Here is a 22696-nt window from a genome sequence, read left to right on the forward strand (position 1 = left end):
GGCTGCCGGTGGAGCCCCAGCATCGACAGGCGGCCCATCACTTCGGCTCACTGATAAGAATCGCGATAAGCCGGTTTCCCTGCCAACGCTTGCATGATGCCAAGCCACGTATGCAAACAGGTAGAGGCCTCCTTCCCAGTCAAGACAATGATTGCACTGACGTCGGCATTGGGGGGCGGTGCATGCTTGTTACCTAGCTTCCCGTCTACATTTTGTTAAGACATTCTTGCCGCTATTTGCATTCCTAGCATCGTTCATGACTTTATGACTAGGACAACCAGCTATATGTAGGCGACATGCCACGCCGCGAGTCTTCATCACGACCTCGTCGAGACTCGTCCGCGCGACCCGAAGGCCACGGCCGCCGCCACGAGTCCACCAATCGAGACCGGCAACGCAAGAAACGATCACGGGACCCACGACCAGAAACATCATCCGGAGAAAGCAGAGGCTCTGGACCATTATCAGCAGAGGCGCTGGCCCGGCTGGAACGACAGAATGCGCGCGAAAAGAGAAGGGAAGGACGGACACGAAAGGCGGATCGTGTCGACTACCACGAAGTAGAGCAGGAACCCCGCAGGGAGCGTGCGCACCGACGAGAACGCTCAGAAAGACCAAAGGAACGCACACGAGATCGCAGCAGAAATCATGGCTACGACGAAGAGCGGGAGCGGGAGCTTGAAAGACCCAAGGCAAAGAAGGGCAAGAAAAAACGAGTCGTGAGCGGCGCCATCATGGAAGAGGGCAAGGCGCGACCTGCGCTTCGAGGAGGCCGTAACGAAGAGTGGCGTTCGAGTGAGCAAAGCTTTGAAAAGCAGGACTATTACCATCGACCGTCAAAGAAGAAGAAGAAGAAGAAGCTCAAGAAGAAATGGTGTAAGTACGCTCCCTCACAAACAGTTGGCATGTTACTCATCAGACATGCAAAACAGGGATCATCGGTGGTATCAGTCTGGTTCTGCTCATCATCATCATCGTGGCCGCCGTGGTTGTGAGCCAGAAGAAGAAAGGCGGCAGCAGCGAGAGTGACAATGGCGATTCAAGCAGCTCGGGCGGCGACAAATCCAACCTCGACGGCATAGACCGCGACTCAATACCAGAGAAGTGGAGGAACACATATCTCGATCCTTGGTCGTGGGAAACGACGAGCGGTTTCAACGTCACGTTCACGGACGAGATGGTGGGCGACTTGCCCATCATGGGCCTCGACAGTGAATGGGACGACTCGAAGCGCGCGAACGACAATGTCCCCCCCCTTAACAAGGCATGGGGTTCCTACGTGAAGAAACCGGCACGTGGCGTGAACCTGGGCGGATGGTTCACCATTGAACCATTCATCACGCCGTCACTCTTCCAGTATCCTTCCGACAAGGGCGTGATAGACGAGTACACCCTGAGCAAGCAGCTCGGCGCTTCCAAGTCGGAGGTCATCGAGAAGCACTATGCGACATTTATCACAGAAAAGGACTTTCAGGAGATCGCCGAAGCAGGTCTCGACCACGTGCGTATTCCCTACTCCTACTGGGCTGTTGAGATCTACGACAGCGACCCTTATCTGTACCGTACGTCGTGGCGCTACCTCCTCCGGGCGATTGAGTGGGCGCGCAAGTACGGGTTGCGCGTCAATCTGGACTTGCACAGCGCACCTGGTGGACAGAATGGCTGGAATCACAGTGGAAGGGAAGGGCCAATTGGATGGTTAAAGGGCGATGATGGCCAGTTAAACGGCCAGCGGTCCCTCGATATCCACGACCGGTTGTCCAAATTCTTTGCCCAGGATCGGTACAAGAACATCATCACCCACTACGGCCTCGTCAACGAGCCCAAGATGACGTCGCTCGACACGGACGACGTCATTCAGTGGACGGAGAAGGCCTATAAGATGGTCCGCGACAATGGCGTCGACGCGTTCGTCATATTCGGTGACGGCTTCATGGGCCTGGATAACTGGCAGGGTCTCATGACCGGCTATGATGACCTAGTGCTGGACGTGCACCAATATGTCATCTTCAACCTGGATCTGCTGGCCTTTACGCATCAAAAGAAGATACAATATGCGTGCAAAGGCTGGACCGACCAGGCGGAGCTCAGCATGGATCCCACGCAGGGCTACGGGCCGACCCTGTTCGCGGAGTGGTCGCAGGCCGACACGGACTGCCAGCCGCTCCTCAACGGCGGTGTCAAGGGGTCCCGGTGGGACGGCACGTCCAAGTCGGTGGACGGACCGAGCTGTCCCACCAAGGACGACTCGTGCTCCTGCTCCACGCCCCTGGAGGATCCGAGCAAGTGGGATGACACGTACAAGAAGTTCCTGCAGATGTTTGCCGAGGCGCAGATGCACAGCTTCGAGAAGGGTTGGGGCTGGTGGTACTGGACGTGGAAGACGGAGGACGCGCCGCAGTGGAGCTACCAGCTGGGCTTGAAGGCGGGTATCCTGCCCGAGAAGGCGTGGGACAGGAGCTTCAACTGCGACTCGTCCGTGCCCGACTTTTCCGAGCAAGGACTGTCGGAGAGCTATTGATGATTTTGATGTTGTTTTGGGGGTTGATTTGCCCTGGCGAGGGGCTGCATGTTCATGGCGTTTTGGTAGAGCTATGGGTCACTCTATTGATATGGTTGGGAAGCATTGGGTGCGCAACGTGTTTGAACATAGATGACATTTATGTATATTTAGTCAGATAGACTCACAAGCATATCTAGTCGCATCCAGCTCTGGTTCTGTGAGATGTGAATGGAACAAAACTGGCTTGATAGAGCAAGGCCTGTTCGCCTCACAGGGTCGCACTCGTATATCGTCCATTGTATTAGCCAACCTTTGCTCGTGGTACTGGATTGAATATAAACAATAGTAAGCGACTACCCTTTATCCATGTCTTCTTCATGCTGAAACTGAAGACGCCATCAAGAGGGACATGCAATCTGCAGGCTGTCGGGTACATGCTAGCGAGTCTGCACTCCAACGTTGCTGGGGTCTTATCTGCATCCCCAAGATTCAAGAGTCAAAACTCGAGCGTCTCTGCTATTATGGCGCCAATAATTATCGGGTTTTGTACGGAAATGACCAATTAATAGCAGCAGCCTGCACAAAAGCTCGACTCGGATGCGGCCGTCCTACTCCACTATGACATGGTCAATTGGACATCATTAATCATTAATATTCCGTGGATATCCTACTCTTAGTCACGTACTTCATCACTCGAGGATGAGTAATTCGTTTCTACCTCGTCCTAACCTCTTCTCTCTGAGATTGATGTCATTTATACCAGGCTGTAGCGGCAGCTTCCTGCTATAAAGAACCTGTGGCCCCTTGACGGGCTCCTGGTCTAGACGTCACACGGCGCGCGGTTGTGAAAAAAACACGCCGATCCAGCAGGCAGGGAAACGGAGGGTCAAAGGACAAATGGCCGCCAACCCTGACATCGCGGCGAGACATTCGTCCAGCTCACCAGGCACGACGCAGGGCGAGACACCCGAGTATCAATTGGCACCCATCTGCACGGAACAGAAAGCGACGCGCCAGCAGACGCGAGGGAGCTCACGGCCTGCGACTCCATTGTCAAGAACTCGCTCGCAGAACGGCTATGGCTGCGATGACGAGGTAGATTACGATGCGTCTGCCGACGCCGGCGAACGCGATGGGGGAACGCCAGAGGAGGATCCGTTCGAGGTTGGGTGGAATGGTGGTGACAGCGATCCGTTGAACCCACGGAGTTACAGCACACCTCGGAAATGGATGATCACTTTGATCGTCGTCAGTGGCAGCTTCAGCGTGTAAGTTGATAGGATCGCCGCATGTCGTCCATACTTCAATTGGTGTACTGACGTCCCGCTTCAGCACCTGCACAAGTTCGATATACACGTCGACATATGCGCAGATGGAGGCAGAGTTTGGCATTTCGCGCATCGTCGCCACCCTGGGTCTGTCGACATTTGTCCTGGGCCTCGGATTTGGCCCCATGCTCTTCAGCCCCCTGAGCGAGTTCTACGGCCGCCGGCCCATCTACCTCGTGTCCTGGTCCATCTTCCTCATCTGGATCATCCCGTCTGCCGTGGCCCCCAACATCGCCACGATGATTGTGGCTCGCTTCTTCGACGGGTTCGCTGGCAGCACCTTTCTGGCCGTTTCAGGCGGAACTGTGGGTGACTTGTTCACCAAGGAAGACCTCCAGGTTCCCATGGCTATCTTCACCATCGCCCCTTTGGTCGGACCAACCGTTGGGCCTCTGCTCGGTGGCTTCATCAACTACAACGTCAATTGGCGATGGACATACTATGTCCTCCTCATTTGGGTTTCCGCAGTTCTCCTGTGCATCATCCTCCTGGTGCCCGAGACATATCATCCTGTCCTCTTGCGGAGGAAAGCAGCCAAGATCCGCAAAGAGACGGGAGACGATCGATGGGTCTCGGCCTCTGAAAAGGTACACAAATCGGTCATTGGGGCCATCGGCCACTCCTTGAAGAGGCCGTTTCTTCTTCTCTGGTTCGAGCCCATGTGTTTGAACCTGTGCATCTTCACCGCTCTGTTACTGGGCATCATGTACCTCTTCTTCGGGGCGTTCCCGTTGGTTTTTGGGACCAACCACGGCTTCAACCTGTGGCAGGTTGGACTGACGTTCTTGGGTCTCGGCGTCGGCTCCGTTGCCAGCCTCGCCACTGATCCTCTGTGGTACAGAGTGAGGGGCCGCCTGGTGGCCAAGCTCGAACAAGAGACTGGCGTCGCCGGTGCCAGTGAGCCTGAGTTCCGCCTGCTGCCTGCCCTGGCTGGCGGTGTGCTGGTACCTGTTGGCCTGTTCATCTTTGGCTGGTCGACGTTCCCCTGGGTTCATTGGATCGTGCCCATCATTGGGTCGACCTTGTTTGGCGCTGGGTAAGTGAACTTCTGTACCTACACTGCATTTGCCCGCCACTCCTGTGTTTCTTGAGCTGCGGCTACAACACACCTTGTCTTCAATATGATGTGACTCGACGCAAGCCTTATCAGTCCTTGCCTCAGAGCGAGCGGCCAATCAATGCCGATGGCTCGACGCCTTCAGCGAACTATGTCTTGCCAAAGGCGTTGGCCAGTCGAGACTCCACGATCAGCGTACACCAAAGCGCCTTGCAGAGAGAACTTTTGCTGACGTTTGTGGCAATACAATAGGACTATACTGGTCTTCACAGGTGTATTCACATTTCTGGTAAGTGAATGTCCTCGGCAACTTACCACACACAAAAGACTAACCATCGTGATCAGGTCGATGCCTATCCATTGTACGCCGCCAGTGCACTGGCTGCCAACTCATTTGTGCGTGGTACATTTGCCGGTACGTCTCCTCGCACATGCTCATTCCTTAGTGACAGCTGCTGACCTACCTTAGCCGCCACACCCTTGTTCGGCAATCAAATGTACAATGCTCTGGGCTATCAATGGGCAACATCGCTACTCGCCTTCCTCACTCTGGTGATGACGCCATTTCCGTTCATCTTCTTTTACTACGGCAAGAGGATCAGGCTCCGAAGTCGGTTCGCCAAGCGCTGAATACACACACAAGTATCGGCAGTTTTTTGGTGCAAAGAGGCCTTGTTCAAGGGGCTTGCATAGGATTGGACGTGACCAGACGCCACATGCCGGCTTAGGCACCATGTCTGGACGGAGCGCGGTAGGACAACTTGGAATACGAGGTTGCCTACGGATTTATATGATGTTCCCGGGCGCCTGGATCTGCATGGCTCTGTCCGTGTGTCTCGGGAGGTATATCAATCCATCGGTCCTAGGGAATAGCACTGATTTTGACGTCGATGAAGAGGGGCTATTTTCACACAGAGGACTTGAGCATTGCTTGTCTTTGTGGCCTAACTACACCGGTAAGGGGCAATCTTATGCACCATCGGGTTTCTGCTCTATATGCGCCGCCACGCCTTGGAACTGCAGATGACTTGTCCACGCATGGTCATGCTGCTGTAATATACATGTAACCTGATGTTGATCCATTTCATATGACGTTTTGAGAAACATCCACAGTGTTCAACGTGAGACTTCCATCAGTGAACAGTGTCATTCCAGTTTTCAGCACCTACGTAGTGACCACCAAGACAGCGCTCTTAGCGCACACCCTAAACGTCCAGTCATGCGAACAATTGAATTATTGATTCGGCTACCATAGCGTCTCATTGTTGTCGAGGGTTACGTAACGGGATTTCCTGAGCTTCTTCAGGATGCTGACGAGTCGCGCGCAGGAAATATGTGTAGGGTACGTAGTAGTGTTGACCGCCCCACGTAGTTGCAAGCTGAGATGAACAAGCATCAGTGACATGCATGTGTACCACGAGTTCAGCATTTCGACATACCCCCTAGTATACAACTACAAGTAGTAACAGACACTCACAGAAATATGCGACTTAAATCACGCAGCATGCATTTCAACGATGTTACGACCAGACCAGCATCGGCCTCGAAATTCCAACAGGTGAACGTGAAAGAGGCATCGCAGCAGGCCCGCAAGTGAAGCCCACCGAGGGTGGGTCACTGTTCGCTGCCATGACCGAGGTACTCGCGGCTGCAGTGTAAATTCTGCAGCGCAGAATGTATCTTCGGCCTAGCGGCCTTGGACAAGCAGCCAATTACAGCACCGACGTTTCCCCCAATGCGGTGGGAAACCCCGCAGTGACTGACTGCGCTGCAGCCGGGACAGAGGCCCCAGTCGTGCCTGCCTTCTGCTGCCAGGCTGCTGACGATCCACGGCTGAGAGCCCAACAGACCCGCAGCCGTCCACAAGCTTGTTGCGATTGCCTGCCTCAAGGTGGCCAAGTTCAGTCTGTTCCATCCAGACATCAACATTCAATTCCTTGCGCGAGCATTATTAAAAGTATCATTCCTGCAGCCTGGTCAGCTTGACGCAAGGCCCCGAAGCGACGACAGATCGCGTCCGACATCGACTGGCAAGTTCTTTCGACAACGCAGAGCAACCTCGACGACGCCTGCAAATCTCATCTCTGCACGACGCCAGCGACCTGCCCACGAGACGAACCTTGCGCCTCGAGCCCTGGGTACCCAATTTGGTCCTGGCCGGCTGGAACACCAACCCACATGCGCCACGGATAGCTGCGTCTGGATTCGAACCTAGTATTGCGACGCTGCGCGCATCACGTCCTACCGCACAAAGGTACTCTCCGCTTCGCTCGGCCGTGTAGCCGGTTCCCGGACAATACGAGTCAATTCCTCAAAGACTCTACTTTTGGAATCAGATCCTGGTTGAGCTCAACGGGAGGCGGCAGTAGCAACTCTGTTGGGTTGTCAGGCGTGTCCGTACAGCTCAGGCCGGTTTGCATTGGCCAGGGTCTTACGCAGCCACGCCGAGATTGCAAGTGCCCAAGGGCCAAGCAAGGACAGCCAATCCAGCCCTGCGGTGCCACGGAGGCGCCCGCGCGGTGCGGTGTCGCAAGAGTGTGTATGGAGTGAGGCGCCTTGAGCCTTGAGAGGCAGACGACTTGTGTGGCGTACTGCAGGGACTGTGCGGTCAGGCCCCGCGATTGACCAGACCGGCTATTGGCCCTGACCACACGTATAAAGCAAAGACAGTATGCCGGAAGACATCGAGGAACACGGCGCAGATGTGTCGGACGCTGCCCTGTCCGAGAATGAAGACGAGTCAGAGACCTATTCTAAAGAACACAACACGATGACAGACCAGAGCACTGGCGGCGGAGGGAGTGGCGAGCCCAAGAAGAAGTACGACCCCAAGGACCCCTCAAGGCCCAGGCGTAAAAAGGCGCGTAGAGCCTGCTTTGCCTGCCAGCGAGCGCATCTCACTTGTGGTAAGTGGCATATGGCACTTGTGCGTCGGTTATTACCGTGCATGAGCGCACCTGGTCGGTCTGGGCTTTTGGTTAACAACGTTGCGTAGGCGATGAAAGACCGTGTCAACGCTGCGTTAAGCGCGGATTAGCTGAGAACTGTCAAGACGGTGTTCGAAAGAAGGCTAAGTATCTTCACGATGCGCCGCCAGAGGCTCTGGGTCCGGTGCTCGGGCCCAACTTCAACAGCGGCGCTGGGAGTGCATCGCGGCCACAGGCGCAACGCCAAAACTCAAGCCCATCGGATGCCATGTCGACGACACCCAACAGCAACTTCTTCCCTCCAGGCAGTGGCTCGGGGTTCCCCTTGTACCAGGGCCAAGCTCAGTCAGCGGTGGCCTTACCAGACGGTCTCGGCTTCGGGGCTCAGCCTGCGAGCATGTCACCATCCTTCCAGAACCAAGCGACAAATGGCAACGCCCAAATGGACAGCATGCTGCCGGCGAATGATGCCTTCAACGCCATGTTCGATCCGAGCAACCCAGCGCTGTACAACTTTGACCTGGAGGGGCTCAACTTCGGGAGTCAGTACGCTGGTTGGGAGTTTGGCATCTTGAATAAGATGGGCCTGGGTGCTGAAACCCCGCCACGAGAGAACTCTATTTCTCAGACACCGACGAGCGAGTACGCGAATGTATTCGGCAACGGTGCTGGGTCTACATACGATGGCAGCAACATGCTTGCGAAAGACTACTCAAACCTGGACCCGCAGCCGCAGCAAGTTTATCACCAAGGCAACTTGCAGCATGGGTTACCTCATGCGTTCGCTATTGCAGCAGGGCCAACGAGTCTTGCTAGTCCCAGCACAGAGGCCACAGCCAGCCCCCAACCGGCAGCAATGGCGGATGGGTCGCCTGGAAACTTTGGCAGCAGCATTCCAGTAAACGTGCGGATCAAGTCAAAGCAGCTCAAGCCGAACCAGTCCATACTAGGAAAGCGACAGCGCGATGCCGCGTCGATATACGAGAGTGTCAAGAAGCCGTACCCCTACACAACCGGCTTCCATAATATGGTGTCCGTGCTCAGAAAGAGGCTACCGGGAGACAAGCTTCTCGCCATTGCTAAGGCCCTTGGTGAGATTCGACCATCATTCATTGCTTCGACCAAGGACCTCACAGAGGAGGACCTGGTATTCATGGAGAAGTGCTTCCAGCGTACGCTCGTCGAATTCGACGACTTCCTTCACCACAACCCCTCGCCGACGATTGTTTGCCGACGATCGGGGGAAGTCGCCGCTGTGAACAAGGAATTCATCAGCCTCACGGGCTGGACGAAGGACGTGCTCCTCGGAAAAGAACCAAATCGCCATGTGCATATTCGATCAAACTCGAACGGCTCCTCGCAAGAGGGCGCAGATCCTCGGCCCGAGGCGTCGGTCACCCCACGTGTCAAGAATGCGACCCTAGACACGGGTCGTCCTCAGCCAGTGTTCCTTGCCGAGCTGCTCGACGATGACAGCGTTGTCCGATTCTACAAGGACTTTTCACAACTGGCGTTTGAGGACTCTAGGGGCAAAGTCACGCGGACCTGCAAACTGGTCAAGTACCGCCCCGAGGAACCCGATGTGAAACCACACAAGGATCCAAGGACCAGCATGTTGAGCAGCCGCGTGACCATGATTGACGGAGAGCATGGCATTTCGCGGATTGAGCAGGACGGTAAGGTCAACTGCGCGTACTGCTGGACGATAAAGAGGGATGTGTTTGATATACCCATGATGATCATCATCAATGTGAGTAACTCCCGGCGCGCATTGGTGGCCCCACTAACGACAGCTAGTTTCTTCCTCGATACAGCCCCGATGAGGAGCATATGGCGGTTTAGGGACTGTCAAGGGGGATTCTATTAAAAAATTGAGGTCGAGTAAACAGCGGACGCCTCACAAAGCAGCTACGGGGCACTGCGGGCAGCAACCCTGACGCTGGAAGATAACAAATGTCTATTGCATTCTGTCGTCTATAACGGCTTAACGAGCCACGCAACGTCTAGATCCCCGTCAGCTCCCTTTCCATCCACAACCTCCACACCCTTTGGGCGCCAGCCCTGCCTATCCAGGGAGTTCTTCGTCACTGTGCAGTCAAAGTTGATGTCCTCGACCAAGGCCTCGAGGCTCTTGTAGTCCTTCTCCTCGCGAATGAAGCCCGTGATGAGCAAGCGCATATGCGCGTCGTAAAAGTCCTGTTCGAACGAGTGCAGGATGTGCACCTCGGCCGAGCGCACGGTGTTCTTGTAGAAGGGATTGTAGCCGATGGACATGACCATGGGGTAGACTTTAAAGTCGGTGGCCGCTGGGGTGAGCAGCGAGGCGTAGCCAAAGTAGACACCCGACTTGGCGTCTGCGATCCAGGGGGTGGCTTTCTCATCGACGGGCAGGTTGGCTGTCGGGATGCCAAGCTAGAGCGTGTCAGTATGTGAGGGTTCCTGTAGAGTGAGAGAGAAAGTTGTTGATGATGAGTCATGAGGATGGGCTGTATGAGGCGATTTTAGGGATCAAGGGTATGGAGCTTCAGAGCCTGTGCGACCGGAAATTGAGTCTTCTGAAGGATAGGATGGCATACGTACCTCTTTTGATCCACGGCCAAAGCCAGATATAACTTTGCCCTCCATGGTCAAGGGGTATGGTGCCTCGGGGCCTGTATTCTGGCCCACGATGGAGGGGCGGCCGTTTGGACCAGACATGGTATGCTCTGACGGACGGGGTGTGCTTTGGTCAGGGGAGGAATGAGCGTGTGTTGGAGGAGGGAGAAGAATCAATGAGGGAAAGAGGATGACTTGACAAGGCTGACGGCCGAAAAGTGAGGGTGTGTGTGTACAGAACGGAGCAGGCCTGGCTTGGGCTTGGCTTGGGTGGGGGTCGAGGGGCTCGGGAGGGGCCGGTGTATGCGACATGGCGGCATCATGCATGGTGTATTTGTAAGTGACCGCTTTTACGGGCTAATTAGTAGTATACAACTTCTTGCCCTAGGATCAATGATGCAATGGAGACTCGTTTGTGCTCTCTGAGACCTCGTGATCATGAGGCAGCGTTACTCAATGTTAAAACTGACTTGAATCATTGAACACAACTGACTATCCCAAACTCCCGACAGCTAAGTTACATTGAGTGGAGGGTCTTGTCCTCTTCCATACGCGATGAACAAAACACACGATAAAGACCTTGTCTTCCAAAACACAGATATGAACGCGCCACGTCCTCCGGCCTTGTGTCCTAGACGCTGTCAGATCTCCCGCGGCAAAGAATCCGCCTCTCAAGATCTCCACGCTTCGATCAAATTCCCCAGACTCATTGCTTCACATTTTCTGCAGGCTTCGCGGCAGGATCCTGCTTGCCCAAGCGGAGGATCTCGTTCGAGTCTACCACCCAGAACTTCTCCTTGGCCTCGCCCCGGACGGCCGCCTCGGTCGCACGAATCGTCGCGCGGGCAATAACCTCCGCATCCTGGCCCAGGGCATTCTTCGCCCCGGGGGCCACATGTCCCAGCCCGCCCAGGAGCTTCTGCCACATACCTTCCGCCGCGCGCGTGTGCTCGCGCGGACCCAGGATCGTGCCGGGCTTCATGATGACGGCGTGCTCAAAGTCAAGCTCCTTGATGGCGTCTTCGACGCCGTTCTTCATCTGGCAGTACGGCATGTACGTGTGGCCCGGACCGCGCGTGCCCGCAGAGCTCATAAAGACAAACGTCTTGGCGCCGGCCTCCTTGGCCTTGCGGGCGATCTCAATGTTGAGATCATGGTCAATCTTCCACTGGTTCTTCACACCGCCCGCGGCGGCGCGCGTGGTGCCCAGGGCGCTGATGACGACCTCGGGGGAGCTGGAAGCGGCCAGAGGCGCCCACTTTGATGTATCCTCCTCGACGGTGGCTGTGAGCGCGTCGTTGGTGGATTTGGGCGCGCGACGGGTGATGGTTGTCACGGGATGAAGGGGAGACGTTGGGGCGGCCAGGATCTGGCTCAGAATGTGCGAGCCTGTGAGGCCCGTGGCTCCAAAGATGGTTGTGGACGGCATGCTGGATGTATTCTGTAGATTTTACGTATTAAATAGCTATCGTCTCTGAGTGAGAGATGGGATTGATGAGGCGATGGGAGGCGTACCTATTTATGATGGCATGCTTGCGTCGGAGTTTCGGTGCTTCAGCATCCTTGGATTCCTCCCAAAAATTAAAGTGGAGGAAGAGCATGTTCTGTTCAGGTGGCATGTGAGTGTAGGCTGAACCCCCGCGACGCGGACTGGAGCTCGTTGGAGATTGTCTCGAGCTTGCGACAACGCTGCCTGCCTGCACAGCATTGCACTCGCCGTCCCATTCTCCAATCTTCTCGAACCTCTACTCTCCTATTTGCGCCAGCCGGAAAGACAATCTGCGTTAGGCACAGGACCTCCTCGCCTGCCATCATGGCCACCCAATACGAAAGTAAGCTCTGCCAGATCTCCTCGCCATCTCCCAGCTGACCCAGAACCAAGTCGAGCACAATGTGCAGTTCGCCGAGCCTCGTCGTGGCCGACGGGTCGACATGTCCTCCTTCTTCGCCCTCCTCAACACACTCTCCGATTCCGACCAGAGCCACCACCGACCTCACGCGACGCCCACGCCCGTCGATCACGCGCATCTCTTCCGCCTGCTGCAAGACCAACTCCTCACACTGCAGACCACCAGCCCCGACGAGGGCAACCGGGACTTTCTGGAGCAGTTGATCGCCGGCTTGGAGGGAGACATCAATGATCCGCCCAGGGAGATCCAGGGCGTGAGCCAGGAGTTCATTGATACCCTCGACCGCGTGACGAAACGACGGCTCAAGCCAGAAGACGACTGTGCCATCTGCAAGATTCCATACCTCGAGGACGAGTATCCCCTGGTGGTGCAACTACCCTGTGCGGGCAAGCATCGCTACGATCTCGAGTGCGTGGGCCCCTGGCTCAGGAGCAAAGGCACCTGTCCCATGTGCAGAGAGCAACTCGGCAAGAGGAAACAGGTCATCGTTGAGGATGATGAGGAGGATGAGAATCCAGATATGCTGTATTCGTAACGTGTCATGAGTGAGAATGAACGAACGATTGGGTTTGGCAGGCAATGGGAAGCGAGGCGTTGACATGACCAAGAATGCATCATTTGGTGTTCCATCATCGATTACTATCCCATCTCACAGAGTCTTCATAGTCTCGACGGTCTTGTCCGTTTTGCTCTTGACGTCGCTGTCCGCAGCACCAGACAACGTCTCGATGCGCTGCCGCCAAAAGTCCCACCTCTTCTGTGTCAAACCGGGTTCGCCGGCCTCAAAAAGCTGTCCGGCCTTGAACATGCGCTTCTCCTCCTCGTCCAGCTCTCGGGTGCTGTTCACCCTGTCCTTCAGATCCTTCCCGGCGTAGGCCACCCACGCGTGCGCGATGAGAAGCGAGGCATCACGCTCCCTGTCATTCTGAGGCTCCCGCTCAAGGGCAGAACGGAGAGCCCAGAGAGCAAAGTTGTCCCAGGTGACGAGGTGGGTGGCCAGGAGGCGCGCGGCGAAGGCATTCACATTGATCCACGCCGTGACGGTTTCATTGTCCTCTTTGGTCTCGTTGTACCTCGGTGACTCTGTGAACATTCGTTAACGCTTGTCCTTCATACCGTGGTTGTGCTGTGAGCCAACAACGTACCGTTCCATGCGTCTCTCATGCAGGGGGCCAGCATGGGCAGCTCGGTCCAGACCCTGGTCTTTTGATTCCACATGGTCACCTCGTCGTCTCTTTTCGCAGCCAGTTCTTTGACAATCTGCACGAGGGTGTCCTGGCGCGGATCGTCCGCGGAGACAATCTTGCCTACTTGGATGTACAGTGACCACAGCGTCCAAAGGAAGTCCTCGGCACCCTTGTCAGACGCAGCGGCGGCCTCGTACAAGCTGTCAATTGAAGAGGAGGCTTCCGAAGAGGAGTTATTGGAGAGTGCCGTCTGGAAGATGGAGGCGAGCTTGGATGAGGTATCATCCGCCTCGCCTGGCAGGAGGCCCTTGACATTGAGATCAGACATGATGGTGGCTCGTCGTCGTTGTCCTGGGATGGAATAGAATCTTGGGAGAAGGAAATTCGAACGCAGGATGTGAGTTGAAGCTGCAGAAAGTAGAACGCTTGCTCTCAGACAGGACATGTGTTCATGTCAAGGTACCAGGCAGCATTTGTTTCCCGTGATTATAACAGACAAGCTTCTGTAACAAGCCATGCTGATCGCCCACAATAATGCGTCACTGGCGGGCCAGCGACGTTGCAGGGCGCGGGGTCATCGCTGCCCCTCGCCAATCGTTGCGCCACATGTGCCTGGCTGCGCCTCAGGAAGACAAGAAAGGGGTCCCTTTGCAATTGGGTTACATTCACATGCCTCTTTGGTACTCTCGCTCTATTAATTACTGTCAACTCTCAGGCAATGGACATTTTCATGCCGCCGTTGGCACAGATGACACTGCCCGTCGTCCACCCAGACTCCTCGGAGCACAGCATGTCAATCGTGCCCGCAATCTCCTTGGTGAAGCCGGGCCTCCTGCCGCCCATGCCTTCCCTGACAATTTTGTCAAACCTCTCCTGCTCCGCGTGACCGTTGAGCTGGGCCAGCACATACTCCTCGCCATCATACTCGGCCAGAGGCGCCGCGTCGACGTATGGCTGGTTGATCTTCCAGAACGTCTCGCCCGCCTCGGCGTACATGTCGCCCCAGGCGGGCCCCGGGTTCACGCAGTTGACCGTGGCGCGTGTCGCGAGCTCGCGCGACCAGGTGCGCGTCATGGCCTCGACGGCGGCCTTGCTGCCCGCGTAGACCGACTGGCCTTGGTACCCGATGGAGCTCGACACGCTGCTCACGCTGACGATGCGACCACTCCTGTCCTTGGGCAGGAACGGGGCGACAGCCTGCGTCAGGAGGAGAGGGGCCAGCACGTTGACGGCGTAGACCCGCTCAAACTCCTCTGCTTGGATCTCGCCCTTTTGAGGGTCGTTCATGGTCTGGTTGCTGGACACGCCGGCATTGTTGATGAGGATATCCACGCGGAACGGGCTCGAGGCATTGTAGCTCGCGTAAAAGTCCTTGGCAGCCTGCAGGATGGTCGCGCTGGCCGCGGCGGGGGAGGCGAGGTCGGCCTGGACGAGAGTCGCTTGGATCTGGTATGTCGACGTCAATTCTGAGATGAGAGCTTGTGTTGGCTGTTCCGACGAGGACGAGGTGTAGGCAATGAGAAGATTGCAGCCCTTGGCCGCCAAACGTCTGACAACGGCGGCACCGATACCTGGGCCAGTCAACTTGTGCCTCTTAATTAACACAGGGTAAGATGGGAAAAGATACCCCGCGAGCCACCAGTGACGATGCCAAGCTTGCCGTCGTAAGGTCGAGCAGACATTTTCGCGTATTGTTGTAAAAGAAACGAATTGACAAGAACACAGTGAATCGCGGGAATGGGGCAGACCAGTATATAAAGATCGTAACCCTCTTCGTGATGAACATCTCCGGTGACTACTGGCGCGCTTCAATATGGCGGGGCATAATTGGAGGCGGGCGCCCAGCGGACCGCGACTCGAGGCCAGTCGAGCGCGGGGTCCCGGACGTGGGGCATCATCATCACCACCCCGCCAACAAAGGTTTCCCTTTCCTTCGAGTACTTTGTCTCCTATATCGGCGCTATGTGTCTCCTTGGGCTTATGCTTTGATCTTGCACAGTGGAAGCTCCCGTCCCTTGACCCCAACGTGACACTTGAACACCATGCCAGACCACTTTGCAGACTCGGGATACTGGTCTGGCTCAGGCTCCTTCTCACTGGTGATGTAGATATCTTCGCCACAAAACGCGACAGCCTGGATCTGTTAGCCTCTCCTGGGCAGAGTGAACAAGGTCGGCAAAGACTTACTGTTGGAGTTCGGACCGGCACCTTGACCTCCGCAGTGACCTCACCTTGAGGGTTGATTCTCACAACCTTCCCAGTCCCCCACAGTGCTGCCCAGATGTTGCCCTCTTTATCTAGGGCGTGCCCGTCAGCGCCCATTGCTCCCTCGTGTTTGATGTCGTAGAGAGTGCTCTTGTTGCTCAGTGAGCCGGATGTCTGGTCAAAGTCGTACTTGTGGATGGCCTTGGTGGGTGTGTCCGTGAAGTACATGTGCTTGCCATCCTTTGACCAGCTCATGCCGTTGGGACAGGTGAGCCCACTGGGGATACGGTTCAGTTTGCCATCGAGGTCGACCCTGAAAAGAGCGCCTGTTCCGTTTAGTTAGGTAGGCCCATCCTCGCATCGAGCAAGCAACATACCCATCGCCTTCACCTCTGTCACCGCGGGATCACACATGGTGCCCACCCAGAACCGGCCCTAGTCGTCGACGCCACCATCGTTGGCCCTCATTCTCTCATTCTTGCCATCAATCTTCTCCTCATCACTCCAAAAGTCGGTGATCATGCGGGAATCGCTACTGTCCTTTTTCGCGATGCCCACACCGGTCTTTCCGCCAAAGATGAAGGAGTCGGGTTGTCCCTCGATGTCGGCTGTGACTCTGCGCTTTCTATGAGCCACCGGGCATACTGAAATGACGGAGAGACCAACGTTACAATCTGGTCGTATTTGAACTTGCGTAGCGAGGAAGGCCCCTCGGAAAGGTTCACGCGGTACACATCTCCCGAAACAATGTCCACAAAGCGGAGGATATTCGCTTCACGCTCCCAGTACGGTCCCTCGGAGAGACCGCATTGGACGTCGATGAAGGGCTGCCATTGTCAGTCCGAGCCCACATGCCGTCATTATGTGCATACCGTACCTCTGTAACTTCAAACGTCTTCATGTTGGCTACGCGGAGGGTGAGGTGAGGAAGTGGGTTGTGAAGACGTGGACTTTGGTTTTCTATCTGGCGTCTCCTAAAGGTGATATCATCGTATGCGCATGCACACGTGATGATGAATCTCAACAGTGGATCAGCACCGCATCGTCAGTTCAGCTGCGAGGCAAAGCTAGCACTCCAATTGCTGCAGATGTTGCCATGTAAGAACTGATGAACGGTGTATCTTCTGTCGACATGAAGGGCCGGAAATCCGAAAACCCCGTCCCAACTCACCACCCAAAATAGCTCATCAGCACAAGTGACACATAATCTCTCCGTATATCGATGCATTGATAGAAATACAAGCTATAATTGTATAAGGCCGCTCATGCTCCTCTCAGTTTCCCAGGTCACCTTTCTTAGGCGGGCTGGCGCCTCCACTCGTACCTCCCTTCCTCACCTCCTTGCCCAGCCCTCGGTCATGCGGGCTCTTCTCGTCTCCCCTGGGCTTGTTGAAGGACTGGTTCGCACCACTGTTCTCCAGGGGGCTCGCGTCATCGCCGCGACCCTCCTCGGCGGCCTTCATCTCTGTCTCGGGACGGGTCTTGCGTGGGTTGAATGCCGCGTCCGGGTTGTTGGCCACATCATCGTCTGATGTCGAGCGCGAGCCTTCCTGCGCACGAGGGCGGAGGGACTCGCGATCTTGCGAGTCTTTGTAGGGGAAGCGCGAGATGGATGTGGTGGAAAAGGGACGAGCGAAAGCGACAGTCCGGGGCGATGTCCGGGCTAGGAAGCGAAGAGGCGCCATTGTCGGTGCTTTGCTGGTGTAGCGGATGGGAGTCTATATTCGGCAATTGGTTGTCTTGAGGAACAAAGGAAGGGATTTGGAGGTGAAGAAGGAGACTGGAACACTGTGATCGATCACTTTCGATGAGGTTGGTCTTTAGTTGCTTGACGTCATACCATCCTCATCTTCTGGATCATGATAAGTGGCCATCATCGGCACTTGTTCTGGATATCTGTCAGCTATTCAATTGACCTTGGCGGACTTTACTCTCCGGTGACCTGTTCTCGTCGCCATTGCTCTCAATACTCCATGAGAACATGCCCCTTGGTCGACAGTACAGTACTAGTAATCATCTGGCTGTTGCGGCTGCTGCTATTGTGAAATGATAACGTTCGGCCTAAAACCCCTAGGGCGATGTCCTCAGACAGAGGGCTCGATATTGTCGAGAGAAAAAGAACCGAGTATGACTGCACGCGAGCTCAATGGCGAAACAAGACAATTCGACTCCTACCTTCAATATGATTTTCTCTATCGCGCAGAATCCAGTCTCGGTCTAACGAAGTAGGTAGCGTGGCGTGCGCCAACTGTGCCACGTTCCGACAGCTTGGTTTCTAGAATCGTTCATCCCTGAAAGACGCGATGGCCGTGATATGCGCTTCGGCGCCGCGCGTTCGTTGTTGAGGCTTGGAATCTTATCCTACCTATCCAGGACCATCACCCTGAAATGGCCGTTTCCTGCACCCTCTGCAGCGGGCTCGCCCAAGCTTGCCCCTGATCCCACTGCAAGAGAGGGAGGGGCGTACGTACCCCAAATTGAGTTAGAGACGACATGTGGTACGTAGGTATCGTCGAAGGGCTGACTTTGTTGATGCAAGACGCACCGCTTTGGGAGACCCCTGAGATACGCGACCCTCGAAACGGTATGGGGTATGGTGGGCAGTGGATATCGAAGATGTTTCAGATACGATGATCTATGATTGTTCATTAGATTGCAGATTAACTCAGATTGACTGGATCAATGTCTCCTGAGCCGGCACCATGTGTAACATGTCAGTGTCCGTCCAAAAAGTAGTAATTCTGCGAGGGCGCAATTCTGCGGCAATTGGCATGCTGCACATGCGATTCTAACCCCTGCTTCAAGCTTGGCATTACATTGAACGATTCACCGCGCCTGGTCCAAAGGGGTGCTGAATATCATTCATTGGCTCCGCCAATCACTCCAAGCCTTGCAGGGGTACCGCGTGACCGCTTCTCACGGACGACTGGACCCTCCATCTCAGAATTCGTGTGCTTGCTAAGAGAAGCAAAGTTTCCATGTGGCAATGATAGCGCCGTACGGTCCGTAGTACACGACGCCGTGTGCCCTGTTCCAATTGATGGTTTGTCTAGCCACGTGGAGGAGAAGGGGGCCAGAGCCTAGAGGCTGGCTGTCTGCAGCCGTAACATAATTACCAGTCCACGTACCAGACTAGCAGGAATGGGACGGAAAAAGCGTGCTGATGCCGTGCGGAGGGGTCCTCACTAGTCTAGCCGCGGCGCACTGATAGAACAGATGATGAGCAAGAGTTTGCGTCGTTCCGGGCAAGCTTCATGACTCGACGCCATTGGCCTCCAGCGCTTTGCCCGCGCTACTTGAATCTTCCGAAAGTTTCTTGCCGGCACCCGTCCACTGACCATCACCAGAGCGAGGACTGGACAGGCAATCGAGGAGGACGATGCGTTCGGTTCGGTTGGATCGGACAACAGCATGACTGCGTGGCGAAGCTGTGTCGTGAGCTAAACGTATCAGTTGTTGGTGACGGAGTGGAGCCCACGCCTCCTAACGGCATCGGATCCGCGTGCATGATGGCCATGTGAACGAACCTCTCACGTTTGGCTTGTGTCAATTTCTCAGGTGGAAGCACGACAGGCAAACAATGGCGTATCACAATGGATAACATTGGAGTTGCTGGCTTTCTTCATGTACGTACATACCTAGGCCTGGAGACATGGACTGGCTGGCTGCATGCCAATCTGCTAGGCACTGCATGTACGTTTCGTCCAGGTTCAGTGGCCTCAACATTCAGGGCTGATGGCAGACTGCACGATAATGATTTGGCCGATCCAGACTGGACTCATTAGGGGTCCGCAGGTCGGCCCAGTGCTGCACTAATACGGATAGTATCCGTAGTGCCTGGTTAACAGGCAGGTCCAGTCCCAGATTCTATTCCGGCTGCCATTGAAGCCTACTGGATCTCCTACACCAGACGAGCTTCGTCAATGAGGACGGACGGTACCTGGTTCATCAATCAGTCGACTGGATGCAAGGTGACTTCATTCCCAGGTGGTGTTAGCGGTCGGCCAAGTCCAGGGCTGCCATGGGGCCCTGTTTGGCGGATTGAAAGGCCCCCATCTCTCCATGTCGCCTCCATGTCCACTGTGCCGGGCCGCCTGCCAGTAAACTGCGTCTGTACGCAGTGCCGTAGCAGCTGCCACACGCTTAACCCCCCCGTTCCCCCCAATTTCCAACAGGCATATCTCCCATTCATTCCTCGTCGACCACTCTGACTGGCGCATTAAACGATCTCTTGCCTCTCCAACCGAGTGAGGCTCACACAATTCGCTCCCCCTCAGAACGACTGGCCTTCCAAAAGCGTTTCTGGACGTCCAAATAAATACCTGCAGCCGTGGGCGAAACATTCGAAATTCAAAGAGGTTGCCATCAGTGGCGCAAGCGCTGAACCTTCAGCGTCGTGGTCCCCATCCTGTCCAACGGCCACTATACGCCAGGGACAAATTCGAATCGCCAGCGATCGCTTTCGACTTGACTGCCACCGACATCGCTTGTTGCCCCAGCGGCTCGACAACACATTCGGGCATTGCACGGAGCGGCATACTGCCGAATCTTTGGCCGCAATACATATCCACGGTCGATAAAGACGACACGGATCGCCACTTCAAGCAATAGCTGAATCGGCAGGCTACACACTCCTTTAGCACTTGGCCGAGGGAAGGGTTGAATATCCAGCATTGCCGCGACCGCCATGCTGCTCTGGCTCTCTCATTAATCTTCACGATACTTGACGACTCTGATCTGCCAACATGGGCAACGGTCAAGGCAAACCGATCGATTTCAACGGCGATGGTGAGTCCACTTACCTTACGGGCTGCAACTGGGCGAACTCGCTTCCCCTCGCGGCGCATGCTATGGCGCCGCAGTTGCCGGCAACCGCAATGCAGATGGTATGGGTGAGAGAATATGACGTTAACCTAGTCTAGTGAACCTCAATCACTTTCGTCTGTTGCGAGTCGTTGGCCGCGGTGCATTTGGCAAAGTACGAATCGTTGAACGCAAAGACACCGGGCTGTCGTTTGCGCTCAAGTACATCCGCAAAGACGAAGTTGTTCGATCCGAGAGCGTCAGAAATATTATACGAGAGCGTCGCATGCTGGAACATGTCAACCACCCATTCATTTGCAATTTGCGGTACAGCTTCCAGGACATCGAGTACATGTACCTCGTCGTCGATTTGATGACGGGTGGCGATCTCCGATTCCACATTTCACGGAAAACATTCACAGAGGAGGCGGTTCGATTCTGGGTGGCCGAGTTGGGTTGTGCGTTGCAATATGTCCACAGCCAAAACATCATCCACAGGGATGTCAAGCCAGACAATGTCCTCCTTGATGCTGACGGCCATGTCCATTTGACAGACTTTGTAAGTTGAGTGGGCCCCTGTAGCGTACATGAGCTAACGAGCAATAGAACGTTGCGTCCGACATCGTTCCCGGGAAAGTCTTGTCCAGCAAATCCGGAACATTGGCTTACCTAGCGCCCGAAGTCTATGCTGGGAACGGATACGATGTGAGGGCGGACTGGTGGTCCTTGGGCGTCCTGTTCTACGAATGCATATACAACAAACGCCCATTTGAGGGCAACTCGGAAAAGTCACTCAGCGAGACGATCCAAGCCGCGAACCCCAAATACCCAATCACCCAGCCACCTGTGTCCCTCAGCTGTCTGTACGCCATTGGGGCCGCCCTCGAGCCGAACCCCGATAAGCGGTTAGGCCGCGACTGGAAGAGCTTTGTGGAACACGACTTTTTCAAGGTTTTCGACTTCAACATGCTCGAACGCAAGCAGATTGAGCCAGTGTTCGTACCCAGCTCCGACAAGACCAACTTCGACGCCACCTACGATCTGGAGGAGCTGCTACTGGAGGAGGCGCCATTGGAAGCCCGTGCTCGTCGCCAGAAGCCACGCGAGAAGTTGAAGGATGATGCTACGGAGAAGGAGATCCGTGAGGACAACCTCTACAAATCGATCGAGACGGATTTCCGTCCGTTTGACTACACGCTAGCGGCGTACAAGAAGTAAGTTCTAGATGCCCCAAGGATGTTGAACGCAGGAACTGACAAACGCAGGATCACGGCTGGTGAGGGCACTTCGGACGAGGATGGTCCCCGTGCGTTGACGACGGATGAAGTGACACCTGCAGCGTCACCTTACCTCGTGACCCAAGACCCTATGACGTCCACAGGGCAACATTCGGGAGTTGACGGCAAGCCTGTACGCCCTCAGAGGACCGCGCCGCCTCTGCCTACCGCCTACCAGACAGACTTCACCCGCAAGTCGCGCTCATCAACGAACCGCATAGCCTCCTCCACGGGCGGCGTGCAGATGACGCTGGACGGAAGTGGCAGCTGGTCAGAATTAGCTCGCCAGGACGCCACTCTTCCAACAGACGCCAACGCCGCCGCAGATGGCAAGGGTGAAGGCTCGGGCGGTATGTTCGGCTTCTTGAAATCGAAGAAGGGGCGCAACCACAGCCCACGGCCCAAAGAGAGGGGTGTGTTAGGGAAGGAGGGTGCTCGCGTAGTGATCGGCTAGTTTCGCGGACAACTACAGACTTTACCAGGCGGGGGCAGCTCCATGTCGAAAGTAACACCGCCGGGCTGAGGTGATTCGAGGAGGACGACAGGCCAAGTGCCGTGGCAACAGGCCGTTCAAAGCGCCCATATCATTTAGACAGGTGCCGTACGCACGGGAGCAAACCTGCAGCACGAGTTGCACGACGAGCGTGATGATCACACGATGATACTTCTTTTACAATCATATGCATCGGAATCTCTGGGGCTTGGGATGGGATCACATCACCTACCAGGAACACCCCCACCTGCTTGGACACTGGCAGGCAGAGGAAGGCCCCTGGCATGAGCGACGCATGTCTAAATATCGGAGCGATCAACGACTGGTGCGGCTGGCAGGTTGTGTCTTCTTCTTCAGACAGTTAGAACATGCATCGAGCGGATTAGACGCGGAGATAATGTTGGTGCTGGT

General features: G+C 55.5%; 10 protein-coding genes across 10 annotated transcripts; 5 read left to right on the forward strand and 5 right to left on the reverse strand.

The window, feature by feature from the left end:
- Positions 1–68: 68 nt before the first annotated feature.
- Positions 69–2751, forward strand: F5Z01DRAFT_281091 (glycoside hydrolase superfamily). The gene is made up of 2 exons (XM_046258754.1): positions 69–876; positions 933–2751. Exons 1-2 carry the CDS (start codon positions 297–299, stop codon positions 2519–2521), a joined length of 2169 nt encoding a protein of 722 aa, XP_046115380.1. The 5' UTR covers positions 69–296; the 3' UTR covers positions 2522–2751.
- Positions 2752–3400: 649 nt separating this feature from the next.
- F5Z01DRAFT_683296 (major facilitator superfamily domain-containing protein) lies at positions 3401–5518 on the forward strand (the record flags this gene model as incomplete). The annotated part of the gene is made up of 6 exons (XM_046265838.1): positions 3401–3474; positions 3535–3771; positions 3836–4867; positions 5141–5177; positions 5234–5303; positions 5358–5518. 6 exons carry the CDS (start codon positions 3401–3403, stop codon positions 5516–5518), a joined length of 1611 nt encoding a protein of 536 aa, XP_046115381.1.
- Positions 5519–7331: 1813 nt separating this feature from the next.
- Positions 7332–9825, forward strand: F5Z01DRAFT_283211 (transcription activator of gluconeogenesis). Its single transcript, XM_046258764.1, has 3 exons — positions 7332–7794; positions 7884–9565; positions 9613–9825. The coding sequence occupies exons 1-3, from the start codon at positions 7560–7562 to the stop codon at positions 9655–9657; spliced, it is 1962 nt and encodes a 653-aa protein (XP_046115382.1). The 5' UTR covers positions 7332–7559; the 3' UTR covers positions 9658–9825.
- Positions 9790–10512, reverse strand: F5Z01DRAFT_627425 (riboflavin kinase; the record flags this gene model as incomplete). The annotated part of the gene is made up of 2 exons (XM_046261539.1): positions 9790–10227; positions 10396–10512. 2 exons carry the CDS (start codon positions 10510–10512, stop codon positions 9790–9792), a joined length of 555 nt encoding a protein of 184 aa, XP_046115383.1.
- Positions 10513–10926: 414 nt separating this feature from the next.
- On the reverse strand, positions 10927–12127 carry F5Z01DRAFT_282945 (uncharacterized protein). The gene is made up of 2 exons (XM_046258761.1): positions 11926–12127; positions 10927–11851 (listed from the first exon to the last, which is right to left on the reverse strand). Exon 2 carries the CDS (start codon positions 11837–11839, stop codon positions 11117–11119), a length of 723 nt encoding a protein of 240 aa, XP_046115384.1. The 5' UTR covers positions 11840–11851; positions 11926–12127; the 3' UTR covers positions 10927–11116.
- Positions 12128–12223: 96 nt separating this feature from the next.
- Positions 12224–13313, forward strand: F5Z01DRAFT_692212 (uncharacterized protein; the record flags this gene model as incomplete). The annotated part of the gene is made up of 2 exons (XM_046266181.1): positions 12224–12242; positions 12293–13313. The coding sequence occupies 2 exons, from the start codon at positions 12224–12226 to the stop codon at positions 12853–12855; spliced, it is 582 nt and encodes a 193-aa protein (XP_046115385.1). The 3' UTR covers positions 12856–13313.
- Positions 12609–13835, reverse strand: F5Z01DRAFT_692216 (uncharacterized protein; the record flags this gene model as incomplete). Its single annotated transcript, XM_046266182.1, has 2 exons — positions 12609–13403; positions 13466–13835. The coding sequence occupies 2 exons, from the start codon at positions 13833–13835 to the stop codon at positions 12970–12972; spliced, it is 804 nt and encodes a 267-aa protein (XP_046115386.1). The 3' UTR covers positions 12609–12969.
- A 25-nt stretch (positions 13836–13860) lies between these two features.
- On the reverse strand, positions 13861–15259 carry F5Z01DRAFT_283141 (uncharacterized protein). Its single transcript, XM_046258763.1, has 2 exons — positions 15135–15259; positions 13861–15078 (listed from the first exon to the last, which is right to left on the reverse strand). The coding sequence occupies exons 1-2, from the start codon at positions 15187–15189 to the stop codon at positions 14219–14221; spliced, it is 915 nt and encodes a 304-aa protein (XP_046115387.1). The 5' UTR covers positions 15190–15259; the 3' UTR covers positions 13861–14218.
- Positions 15260–15485: 226 nt separating this feature from the next.
- On the reverse strand, positions 15486–17397 carry F5Z01DRAFT_676950 (SMP-30/Gluconolaconase/LRE-like region-domain-containing protein; the record flags this gene model as incomplete). The annotated part of the gene is made up of 7 exons (XM_046265306.1): positions 15486–15641; positions 15695–16038; positions 16090–16104; positions 16165–16328; positions 16379–16539; positions 16590–16618; positions 17037–17397. 7 exons carry the CDS (start codon positions 17395–17397, stop codon positions 15486–15488), a joined length of 1230 nt encoding a protein of 409 aa, XP_046115388.1.
- A 2859-nt stretch (positions 17398–20256) lies between these two features.
- On the forward strand, positions 20257–22359 carry F5Z01DRAFT_282992 (kinase-like domain-containing protein). Its single transcript, XM_046258762.1, has 4 exons — positions 20257–20500; positions 20635–21074; positions 21122–21729; positions 21781–22359. The coding sequence occupies exons 1-4, from the start codon at positions 20458–20460 to the stop codon at positions 22244–22246; spliced, it is 1557 nt and encodes a 518-aa protein (XP_046115389.1). The 5' UTR covers positions 20257–20457; the 3' UTR covers positions 22247–22359.
- Positions 22360–22696: the final 337 nt, after the last annotated feature.

Source organism: Emericellopsis atlantica (genome assembly GCF_019669845.1).
Source record: "Emericellopsis atlantica unplaced genomic scaffold F5Z01scaffold_27, whole genome shotgun sequence".
NCBI classification, from domain to species: Eukaryota; Fungi; Ascomycota; class Sordariomycetes; order Hypocreales; family Bionectriaceae; genus Emericellopsis; species Emericellopsis atlantica.